General features: G+C 36.3%; 1 protein-coding gene across 3 annotated transcripts in view; it reads left to right on the forward strand.

The window, feature by feature from the left end:
- DNAI7 (dynein axonemal intermediate chain 7) overlaps positions 1 to 12,707 on the forward strand; it is a 66,851-nt gene that overhangs the window by 50,057 nt on the left and 4,087 nt on the right. For 2 of the 3 annotated variants that reach the window (XM_025995083.2, XM_072765730.1), the window contains 4 exons: positions 6,181 to 6,341; positions 9,732 to 9,888; positions 10,808 to 11,022; positions 11,923 to 12,090. In XM_025995083.2, coding sequence (XP_025850868.2) covers positions 6,181 to 6,341; positions 9,732 to 9,888; positions 10,808 to 11,022; positions 11,923 to 12,090 — 701 coding nt within the window. The remainder of the gene's footprint in view (positions 1 to 6,180; positions 6,342 to 9,731; positions 9,889 to 10,807; positions 11,023 to 11,922; positions 12,091 to 12,707) is intronic. The other variant, XM_072765731.1, reaches the window with a different exon arrangement.

The raw sequence follows: 12,707 nt of genomic DNA on the forward strand, positions 1-12,707 counted from the left end.
GTAAATTGCTCTGGATAGCACAGACATTTTCACAATATTTATTCTACCAATCCATGGGCATGGAATGTTTTTCCATCTCTTTGTGTCTTCCTCGGTTTCTCTAATAAGTGTTCTGTAGTTTTTAGAGCAAAGATCCTATACCTCTTTGGTTAGATTTATTCCTAGGTATTTTACAGTTTTGGGTGCAATTATAAATGGGATTGATTCCTTAATTTGTCTTTCTTCAGTCTCATTGTTAGTGTATAGAAATGCAGTTAATTTCTGTGCACTGATGTTGTATCCTGCCATGTTGCTAAATTGTTTTATGAGTTCTCGCAATTTTGGGGTGGAATCTTTTGGGTTTTCTACATACAGTATCATGTCGTCTGTGAAGAGGGAAAGTTTGACTTCTTCTTTGCCAACTTGAATGCCTTTATTTCTTTTTGTTGTCTGATTGATGAGGCTAGAACTTCTAGGACTCTGTTGAATAACAGTGGTGAGAGTGGATATCCCTGCCATGTTCCTGACCTTAGGGGAAAAACTCATTTTTTCCCCATTGAGAATGATATTCACTATGGGCTTTTCATAGATGGCTTTTATGATATTGAGATATGTTCCTACTATCCCTACACTTTGAAGAGTTTTAATAAGGAATGGATGCTATATTTTGTCAAATGCTTTCTCTGCATCTATAGAGGAACATATGGTTTTCTTGTCTTTTCTTTTATTGATGTGATCTATCATATTCACTGTTTTACGAATGTTGAGCCACCCTTGCATCCCAGGGATAAATCTCGCTTGGTCATGCTGAATAATCCTCTTAATGTACTGTTGGATCCTATTGGCTAGTATCTTGGTGAGGATTTTTGCATACATGTTCATCAGGGATATTGCTCTGTAATAATTCTTTTTGGTGGGATCTTTGTCTGGTTTTGGAATCAAGGTAATGCTGGCCCCATAGAACGAGTTTGAAGGTATTCCTTCCATTTCTATCCTTTGAAACAGCTTTAGTAGAATAGGTATTATTTCTCCTTTAAGGGCAGCCCAGGTGGCTCAGCAGTTTAGTGCCACCTTCAGCCCAGGGCCTGATCCTGGAGACCCGGGATCGAGTCCCACGCCGGGCTCCCTGCATGGAGCCTGCTTCTCCCTCTGCCTGCATCTCTGCCTCTCTCTCTCTCTCTTTCTCTCATGAATAAATAAATAAAATCTTTTAAAAAATCATCTTTCCATTAAATGTTTTGTGGAATTCCCCTGGGAAGCCATCTGGTCCTGGACTTTTGTTTCTTTGGAGGTTTTTGATGAGTGCTTCAATTTCCTCGCTTGTTATTTGTCTGTTCAGGTTTTCTATTTCTTCCTATTTCAGTTTTGGTAATTTGTAGGTTTCCAGGAATGCATCCATTTCTTGCATATTGCCTAATTTTTTGGCATATAGTTGCTCATAATATGTTTTTAAATTCATTTATATTTCTTTGGTATTGTTTGTGATCTCTCCTCCTTCATTCATAATTTTGTTAATTTGAATCATTTTTCTTTTTAATAAGTCTGGCCAGGGGTTTATTTATCTTCTTAATTCTTTCAAAGAACCAGATCTTGGTTTCGTTGATCTCTGAGTTCTGCTCTAATCTTTATTTCTCTCCTTCTGCTTGGTTTGGTATTTATTTGCTGTTCTTTCTCATATTCCCTTAAGTGGAAGGTTAACCTGTGTATTTGAGATTTTTCCAATTTTTTGAGGGAGGCTTGTGTTGAGATGTATTTCCTTCTTAGGACTACCTTTGCTGTATCCCAAAGATTTTGAACAGTTGTGCTTTCATTTTTGTTAGATAATTCTTCTCTAATTTCCTGGTTGACCCATTCATCTTTTAGTAGGATGCTCTTTAACCTCCAAGTGTTTGAGTTTCTTCCAAATTTCTTCTTGTGGATTGAATTCTAGTTTCAAACCATTGTGGTCTGAAAATATGCAGGGGACAATCCCAATCTTTTGGTATTGGTTGAGGCCTGATATGTGACCCAGTATGTGGTCTACTCTGGAGAAAGTTCCACGTGCACTTGAGAAGAATATGTATTCTGGTTGCATTAGGATGAAATGTTCTGTATATATCTGTAAATCCATTTGGTTCAGTGTGTCATTCAAAGCCCTTGTTTCTTTGGTGATGTTCTGCTTAGAATATCTGTCTTTTGCTGAGAGTGCTGTGTTGAAGTCTCCTACTATTAAGGTATTATTACGTATGAGTCTCTTTACTTTGGTTATTATTGATTGATATACTTGGCTGCTCCCACATTAGGGGCATAAATATTCATATTTCTTAGGTCTTCTTGTTGGATAGCACCTTTAAGTATGACATAGTGTCCCTCTTCATCTCTTATTGCAGTCTTTGGTATAAACTCTAATTTATCTGATAATGAAGATTGCTACCCCAGCTTTCTTTTGAGGACCATTTGAATGGTAAATGGTTCTCCTCCCCTTCATTTTTAGTCTGGAGGTGTCCTTAGGTCTAAAATGAGTCTCAGCATATAGATGGATCTTGCTTTTTTTATCCAGTCTGATACCCTACGTCTTTGGTGGGATCATTTAGCCCATTCACGTTCAGATACTATTGAAAGATCCGAATTTAGTATCATAGTATTACCTATACAGTCCCTGTTTTTACGGATTGTTTCTTTGGGCTCCTTTTTTCTTTTACAGGGTCCCCCTTAATATTTCTTGCAGAGCCAGTTTGGTGGTCACAAATTCTTTCAGTTTCTGGCTATCCTGGGAGTTCTTTATCTCTCCTATTTTGAATGACAGCCTTGATGGATAAAGTATTCTTGGCTGCATGTTTTTCTCATTTAGTACCCTGTATACATCATGCAAGCCCTTTCTGGCCTGCCAGGTCTCTGGGGATAGGTCTGCTGTTAATCTGATGTTTCTCCCCATATAAGTTAAGAATCTCTTGTCTCAAGCTGCTTTTAGGATTTTCTCTTTATCTCTGAAATTTGCAAGCTTCACTACTATATGTCTGGGTGTTGATTGGTTTCTATTGATTCTGGGGCAATCCTCTCTATCTCTTGGATATGTATGCCTGATTCCTTCCTCAGGTTAGGGAAGTCTCAGCTATGATTTGTTCAAACATATTTTCTGGTCCTTGCTCTCTCTCTCCATGTCCTCTGGAATCCCAGTAAGACAAATATTATTCTTTCACAAGCTATCACTTAATTTTCAGAGTCTCATGGACTCTCATGGACTCTTAGTTGTTTTCTCTCTTTTCCTTAGCTTCCTTTCCATCAACTCATCTTCTATGTCACTCACTTACTCTCTCTTCTGCCTCATTAACCCTAGCTGTTAGAGCATCCAGTTCAGACTGCATCTTGGTTAAAGTATTTTTTTAATTTAGGCCTGATTAGTTTTCAATTCTGCAGTAAGAGAATCTCTAGAGTCTTTTATGCTTTTTTAAAGAGCCACCAGGAATTTTATAATTGTAATGTTGAATTATGTCTCTGACATCTTACTTAAATCGATATCCATTCGAACTGTGGCAGAGAGTATTACTTCCAGTTGTTTCTTTTGTGGTGCATCCTTCCTTCCATTGTTATTTTGTCCAGTGCAGAATGGCTGTATGAGTGAGTAGAGTAAAAAAATATCAACCACGACCTAAGTAAAATACACCCTATCTGACTGTGATTTGCAGTTTATAGCACAAGTTGAGCTTTCTCCTGGGCACTCCTGTTTTTCATGCATCTCCAGGAATATTGAGACTTTGCTGCTCCTTCTGGAATTTTATCCTATTTCACCTCTGAGCGCTTTTCAGGCAGGCAAGACTCTCTCAGGAGCAGATTTTAAAGGATCCAATTGCATGCCCTAGTGCTGCACCACTTTCCTGCAGTGTCTTACAAAGCCTCCCTCCCCTACACTGTTTATCTTCCAATACATCCCCTCTGTTTCTCTTCTTCACACTCCTACTTGTAAGACATGATCACTTTTCTCTCTGTAGTGTTCCAGCTGTTCTTTCTTTACATCTCAGGTTGAATTCATAAGTGTTCAGGGTGGTTTGAAAGTTATCTAGCTAAATTTGGGGGACCAGATGAAACAAGGATCCCTACTCTTCTACCATCCTGCCTCCTCTCCACTGTCATTTATTTCACATATAAATGCCAATTTTTGACAAAGTTAAGCAAAGATAGCTCATCTCTGCTTCATGTAGCATCAGCTGAGGTGGCAATACAGGGGCCTGGAGAATCTACATTCCAGGCAGCTCACTCACCTGGATGGCAAGATGGTCTAATTTGCAAATCTTTTAGTTTGGGATTTATGTACACCACTTCCTACTAACTCCGGGGGAATCCATTTTCTATAGATTTCTTAGCATTTTTTCATAACATACTTCTTGTCTACTTCACTTTTTTCCAACACACTTTTATGTCAGCAGCCAACTAGGTTTATGCCTTTATAACTTTTCTATAATCCTAAGGAAGTAATTTTCCTGTTTAGAGTTAAGATAATATAGTCAGTTCATGAACCTCTGTCAATTATACCTAGGTTTTCTGCATGGTGATCCCTGAATAGTATATATTATAAATGTCTGAATTTGTATACAATACTCTTTTTCCTTTCTTTTTAGGTTAAATGGATTCTTAATTAGATACATTTGAAAATTAAAGTCTGCTTTTTATTGAAGGTATACAAGGGAAAAGGGGCAATTGCTTAACAGGAACTTTCTTTGCATGTCATCATTAATTCTCAGTGTCTGATCTCCATGGGTTAAACTCAGTGGTTTCTCGGTGTTTCCTTTTATGGGAGAGGGAAATTGTAATGATAAATAATACGAGTAACAGTTTCTAAGATTCACTATGTGTTTGGCACCTGTTTTAAGCTTTTTACATGTATTAACTTACAACTCCCCCAAATTCAATAAGGTAGATACTAATACCTCTTTTTTAAAGGAAGGGAAGAAAAGACATGTTAATTAGCATATATTGCATAAGGTTACACAGCTAGTAAAGAGTGAAACCTATAAGAGGTCTGATTTCCCTTTCTTATCCATCACACTACATTGAAAGCGTTTTGGTGACAGTTGGGAATGGTCTTAGTGATATGTAACTTAAAATATTCCCTTGATTATGCACTGACAATCAAGGAATTATGGAATTTCCCCATAAAATTTCTAAACAGAAGGGATTATACAATATAGTTCTTCACTTTTAAGCCTCAATCTCCACCCCACCCCCCCCTTTTTTTTAATGAGCTGGCCCTGTTTTTGCTGAAAAAAAAAATAGCCTTAATTTAATGTATGGACCAAAATTTACTTTTTTCATGATTTTACTTTCTTCTTTCAGATTTTTAGCCCCATAAGGTCCAATTAAAAAACATTATGTCATCAAATTTTGTGTTAAGCCACTTTTTTGTTATTTTATAATGAGAGGTAGTGGAATATGCCACCCCAAAATATGCTACTTTGGCATAAGGATATTTTAAGTTAAGAGCAATTGAAAAGATGTAAGAAAAGCTGCCTACCCTCCCCCTATTTGCCTAAAAGTAGGACATAAAATTTCAAAGGTGTCCCTCCTCCCCTCTTTACCAGGAGAGACAGTGGTTAATGACCAGAGACAGCTTCAAACCCTGTCAGCCTGGAGAGGGGACAAGGGGAATTTACATAACAAACTTTACTAACTAGTCCTTTTCTCTCCCCTCAGAAACTGCTTTCCTTTGTCTTGTCAGTTCTCCATAAATTTGTTGTTCTTGGTTGAAGATGCTGTATAGGCCAGGATGCTGAGCCATCTCTTCAGGTTTACTCATTTTTCTCTGGGTATCTCTCATGCATGAGGAATACATATTAATAAGTGAATAGGTTTTTTTCTCTTGTTAATCTGTCTTTTGTTATAGGAGTTTCAGCCAAGAACTCAGAAGGGTAGAGGGAAAATTATTTTCCTCTTCTATAATGCAACATATTTTTATACTTATTTTATTAGTAGCATGCTTATTATATGAAAATTCCTAAAATGTTGGTATATAAAATATAAATGGAACCTTCCCCATTATCCTACCTTTATACATCCCTATTACTATTTTGAAAGTTAGCTTTGTGAATAGTTTTGAATTAATTACTTTTTGAAGATTTAGTAGATAAATAAAAACTTTGTTTTTCAGTATCAGAATTTTTTCCTTTCCCTCCTAATACCAAAATGTTACAATTTATTTAGAAACTGAATTAATCTGATTAATTTTAGCACAGTTGTTGCTGATAGAGAATGCTACTGAAAAACCGACTTTCTTTGAAGACAATGAGGTCGACTTATACCAATTTACAACCCTGGGTGGAGTGTACCACTTGGATATTTTGGAGCTTCCCCCACAGTATAAAACAATGAAAAGCTGGATGATTGTAGAAGTAGGTTGGTTTTTGAGTCAGATTTATGAGTAAAATAATTTCTCACACTTTTATCTTAAATAATCTAACATCTAGTGAACTTTAACCTTTAACCCTATTAACCATAAAGGAAAAAACTAATTTTAAACTGTCTTGAATTTATATGTTTAGATTGTGCCAATTTGGTCTTAATGATAGTCTATTTAAAGGCTTTCAAACTTTTTCTGTAAAGGGTCAGATGGTAAATATTTTCATATTTGTGGGCATGCCAGCTCCGCTGCAACACTACCATTGTAACAATACGACAGCCATATGTAAATAAAAACCTTATTGTCATTTACATATGGACCAGATTTTCCAGGGACCATAGCTTGTATACTCTGGTCTAGATCAGTGGTTCTCAACATGTGGTCCCTTGGCCAAAAGCATTGGCATCATCTGGGGATTTTCTAGAAATGCAAATTCATGGGTCCCATTCTAGTTTTACTGAATCAGAAAGTCTGGAGATGAGGGTTGGCAGTCTGTATTAGCAAAACACACCTTAAAGTTTGAGAACCACTGGTCTGGATCCTTGATGTGTAAAGTATGTCCATGAACCAGCAACATCAGCATCACCCAAAAACCTGTTAGAAATGCCTTATTTGGTACTTCACCTCAGTTCAACTGAATCTGAATTTTAAAAAGACCCTCAGGTGTTTCATATGCACATTTAAGTTTGAGAAGCACAGATCCAGGTTATGGCAATGTTGCTGATGTATGTCCCATGCTTTTAGTAAGGATGCTGATGACAGCAGTTGTTAGATCATTTTTGAAGGAGTTCCTCACTCCTGTTTTGATAAATAGTAGCATTTTCCCTAGTTAGTGGCTTTGTTTACTTTAACTTTGCTTCATGGTGGCTTATGTACCAATTATATCCTGTTATGTTGTCATAGCTCTTTCCTCCTTCCTTCCCTGCTCTCCAGGCTTTCTGTTTTCTCCCCCTCCCTCCCATTCTCCCTGTTTCTCCACCTCTTTCACTTTCTCCTCCAGCACATCATGTACATAGACTGCCAGGCACTTCTCACCCACAGTTCTACCCATTAACGACCTTGGTACATTTTTGTATTAGAGTGGTATTTCTCAGCATTTTCCCCCCCATTATTACGCCTCTAAGGAGACTTTGTAGATATTTTCTTTCCTAACCCCCAACCCCACGAAATTTTAATACCACAGTTATATAGTATTTTTGTGTATATAATATATCTATATCTATCTGTGCTTTATACCTAAACAGTATGATTTATGCCCCCTAAACATTTTCACCCCTTTGGGATGATATTGCAGTTCTTTTCCCATTCTCCCCACAAATGAGAATGCACTTACTAGAGCATGCCTGGGGGAGATAATCTGGACTGTAACCACTTTAAAAACAATCTTTTTAAAAATTTTTTTTAAATTTATATTTATTTATTTATTTATTTATTTATTTATTTATTTATTTAATTGGAGTTGAATTTGCCAACATAGAGCTCATCCCATCAAGTGCCCCCCCTCAGTGCCTGTCACCCAGTCACCCCCACCCCCTGCCCACCTCCCTTTCTACCACCCCTTGTTCGTTTCCCAGAGTTAAGAGTCTCTCATGTTCTGTCTCCCTTTCTGATATTTCCCACTCATTTTTTCTCCTTTCCCCTTTATTCCCTTTCACTATTTTTTATATTCCCCAAATGAATGAGACCATATAATGTTTTTCCTTCTCCGATTGACTTATTTCAGTCAGCATAATACCCTCCAGTTCCATCCACATTGAAGCAAATGGTGGGTATTTGTCATTTCTAATGGCTGAGTAATATTCCATGGTATACATATACCACATCTTCTTTTTTTTTTAATAAATTAATTTTTATTGGTGTTCAATTTACCAACATACAGAAAAACACCCAGTGCTCATCCCATCAAGTGCCCCCCTCAGTGCCCGTCACCCATTCCCTCCCACCCCCCGCCCTCCTCCCCTTCCACCACCCCTAGTTCGTTTCCCAGAGTTAGGAGTCTCTCATGTTCTGTCTCCCTTTCTGATATTTCCCACTCATTTTTTCTCCTTTCCCCTTTATTCCCTTTCACTATTTTTTATATTCCCCAAATGAATGAGACCATATAATGTTTTTCCTTCTCCGATTGACTTATTTCAGTCAGCATAATACCCTCTAGTTCCATCCACGTTGAAGCAAATGGTGGGTATTTGTCATTTCTAATGGCTGAGTAATATTCCATGGTATACATATACCACATCTTCTTTATCCATTTATATTTCGATGGACTGAGGCTCCTTCCACAGTTTAGCTATTGTGGACATTGCTGCTATAAACATCAGGGTGCAGGTGTCGCAGCGTTTCACTGCATCTGTATCTTTAAACAATCTGTTTGAATCAGCTTTTCCTATCCCATGGTTACTTGAAGGACAATGGGGAGTCCAAGAAAGGCATCCCTTTGGTGAAGGTAGGATTTCATAACTCTTTATCCATAGAAAGGGCCCAGCCAGAGCTGGGGTTTCCAAGAATTCATTCAAAGATCTGTTCTTGAATTTTGTTGGTGTCCTGATATCACCATTTCATATTCTCCACTTGAGCCCAAAGTATCCTCCTTTACACTTGTTTTTCTCTTCTGCAACAGAAGTCTTCTTCCTTTTATTCAAGTCTCTTTTCAATAATCTCCCACCTCCTCTAGAGTTTCTACCAATTCTCTGTTTTTCCTCTGTTTTGTACTATTCTTAATCTTCCCTACTTCTCCCTCCCTAGATCCTTCCCTGCTATGTTCAGATAATAGACAAATCTCCCTGATCCCAGAGATATCTGCTGCTGTTGGCTTAATTTACTTTCTCTTCCCAGCTTTATTGAGATATAATTGACATAAAGCATTGTATAAGTTTAAGGTGTACCAACGTGATGATTTTTAATTTACTTTCATCCATTCATTTCTACACTTCTCAGAAGTTTGCTAATACTCCTTTCTCTCTTTACCTACACACCCTAACCAAAGTATTAGAAAATGGTATTTGGGGTCCTATAACTCTATTTTTGAGTTGTGATGCCTCCTTGAAGTCATTTGTAATCTTTGGCAAATTATTTGATTTCTCTAAGTTCTAGCTATCTCTGTTAAATATATGTCTTGTAGTATTCCTTGGAGGAATAAGATAATGAGTAAGTCCCAGCATAGAACCTGGACCATAAGAAAATTCTGTAATTCAGATTTAGTGATTTTACCCCTTAATCATTATGTCTTAAGTTTGTTGTGACATTTTGTTAATCTGTAGTTAAATGAGGCCAATCTTCAGTGCTTATAAAGAATAATTATATATAGCTTACTCAGCATTGTTTACATCTTTAATTGTTGCCAGTCAGCTTCTAACTAGATGTTATTTTGGTCATTTTTGAAAAGATACTCAAAGAAGGATTGCAGAAATACATATATCCTCCAGAAACTACTGAAGATGTAGAAACAGAAAATGCTTTCCCACCCATAGAGGTCACGCTTGAGGTTCAAGAGAATGTAATCTTTTTTGAGGATCCTATGGTTGCAAGGTGGGATGCTGAAGGTACAGCAAATCGTTATTCAGCTTTTATAATTATGTAATGAAAAGAGCTATAACACAAATCCTTAAAACAGAAAATACAGTGTGTAAACTCTGAATTTCTAATCTTCACATTCCTGTGGCAATTCTGGAGTCTTTGCTCTTGATGGAAATGAATAGAGATTAGAGTTTATTTATAGTTTTGTAACTGTTAATTCCTGAAGTGTTGTATCTCCCATCATCTCGGAACAATTACTTATATCATGTTTTAAAAAAAATAACAAAAATATCAAAATAACACATGAAAAACAAATAAATGAAAAACCTACTTTCTCCTGAAATGACTACACAATTCAGATTTGGGTAATTGAAATTTACTTTAATAATTTAGAAATTGCAAATCTTATTACAAACAAGTACTGGAGATCGGGAGTGGGCCATTGGCAGATCTGAGATAGAGGAACACTAGCTCCTTTCTGCCTCTTTATAACTTGATTGTTGAACCATGGGAAATTATTGCTTATCCAAAATGTGAAATAAGTAAATAACAAAATCTGAAGTACCAGTAGAATTACAAGCTAATGATTTACTAATTACTAACAAATACTTCATTTGGGGTTGACTGGCTCAACTTTGAAAAGTCTTGTTCTAAAAAAAAAAAAAAAGTAAAAAAAAAGTCTTGTTCTTGTGAATTAATGTACATAGGCTTGAGGCTGCTAGAGGAAAGGTATATAGTTTTAAAAGTTAAGGCCTAACATACCACGCGGAGGAGTTTGGACTTGATCCTGTAGACAGGAAGAAACTCCCAGCAAAATTGGCTTTTTGTAGAGATTCTCTTCCAAACATAAAAGATCAATTTATACATATTTTCAGTTGAGTGGTTTCATTCATCTTATTTTTATATAGAAAAAGTGAAACTGTTACTTTCTTCCTTATTATGAAGGTAAACATTGGCAAACTGATGGCATCAGCAATGTCTCTTATAAATCAGAAGAAAGACTTATAACATTCAGCCTAGAAACGTTTGGCCCTGTTACCTTGATTCAAGATACTCATGTTAATATGCCCTTCCAGTCATGGGAACTAAGACCACTTGGTGTGAATAAAGTACTTTTGACCGTGACTACAGTATTTACTGAAGTTCAAATACAAATTAAGGTAAATCCCGGTTATAGTAAGTCATATGAAAGAGGTAAACTGCTTTGATGACAGTAAAAGTATGTCAAAGCAGTCAGTCACTGGTGGTTTACATATTGAAATGTCTTTTATAAATATATTTAAAATATACTTTGAGCCATAATTTCTAAATGAAATAGTAATTGGATAGGTAGTATCATGTAATAAGTAAGGTGCAAATTTGTACCCTAAAGCTACAATCCTGGTTGCAGTGTGACTTCCAGAGAATTTTTGATCCACCCTAAAGAGGCTTCCTCTTCAAAACCAGATGAGAGATTTGAAGTCTGTACACCTTCAAATTGCCACTTTGCAAACTTTAAAACTGGATAATTTTGCAATATTATGTAGATCTTATATATGTAAAGAAATTATCCTTAAAAGTTGCAACACGAATAGCTATCAAATAGCTACTGTAATTCAATGTGACAATATTCAGTGTTCTTAGATCATACTTCACAATGAGAGGAGACCTAGGAGATCTTTTAGTCCCATGATTGTTCAGATAAAGTCCAAAAAGACTTGACCCACTGGGTGAGATAACGGGGAGACTTTGTGGCAGAGTTCTCAGAGCTAGCCTAAAATATACCTGTCTTGCATTCTTTTTAATACAGAAGGACATAAGGCTAAAAATACATACATAATATACATAATATACATATATGTATATTATTATGTTATGCCTCGGAGATGCAGTCTGTCCTTAAACTGAGGTGTTACTGCAACCCAACCTGCAGATGAAAATTTGATGTCAGCCACTGCTTTAGATTCCCCAAGTCCTTCTTTTATATGTATATTATGTGGAACCTAAAGGCTGGAAATGGAATAATAAAGTAATAATTTACTTATACAAGTAAAAAGCTGCTTTCTTCTTCTTGAAACTAGGAAAACCTCTGCATGTTAGCATCAATCAAACTAAGTGACAAAAAGCATTCATCTACTTTGGAAGGAAAATGGATGACTCCGATTTCTTTCATTTTTGCTTTGAAAGAAACTGGATTAAATATCTTCCCTAGTGGACACTCTCATTTTTATGTTATTATAAATTATAAGGTAAGAACAAATCTTTCCAAATTTAATGTAATAGATATTTAGAATGTTAGCAAGTATTAAATGTTCCATAACTCTTCAGATGTGTTTTATTTAGGTTTTCTATATTCACTTATACAGAATTATAGTTAGGAAGGAATAAACAACAAGACCAGAAATCCAGGGTTCTTTCAAGTTTAATAATCCTCCCCAAGAAAGTAAGTCTATAGAATGATCTTCATATTGACAAATGGAGCATTATCCACAGCTGGTCAGTTTAGTGCAAAGGTAGGTAGAGCAACTCTGCATTTTGTGTATTTTCTTTCTTCTCCAGGCTGGATATATAGATTTCTTAAAAGAGTAAATGACCCAGCAGTTTCCCAAATATGACAAATTAGGCAAAATTAAATACATAAAAGGACCACCAATATACAGAACCCACTTCCTTCTTTCTTGGGAGAGGATCCTTGTCTGCATACTGCTTCATGTTACTCATAAGGCTTTACTTAAATAACATCCTTCCATATTAAACTGTGTGTCCCTTGAGGAGGGGGATTATTCTTTCATCACCTATGATCCTTCTGGACCTAGAATATTCCTTGAATCAGATGGTTTGTAGATATTTGATATGTAAATTAAGC

The sequence above is a fragment of the Vulpes vulpes genome, chromosome 8 (genome assembly GCF_048418805.1).
Source record: "Vulpes vulpes isolate BD-2025 chromosome 8, VulVul3, whole genome shotgun sequence".
Taxonomy (NCBI): Eukaryota; Metazoa; Chordata; class Mammalia; order Carnivora; family Canidae; genus Vulpes; species Vulpes vulpes.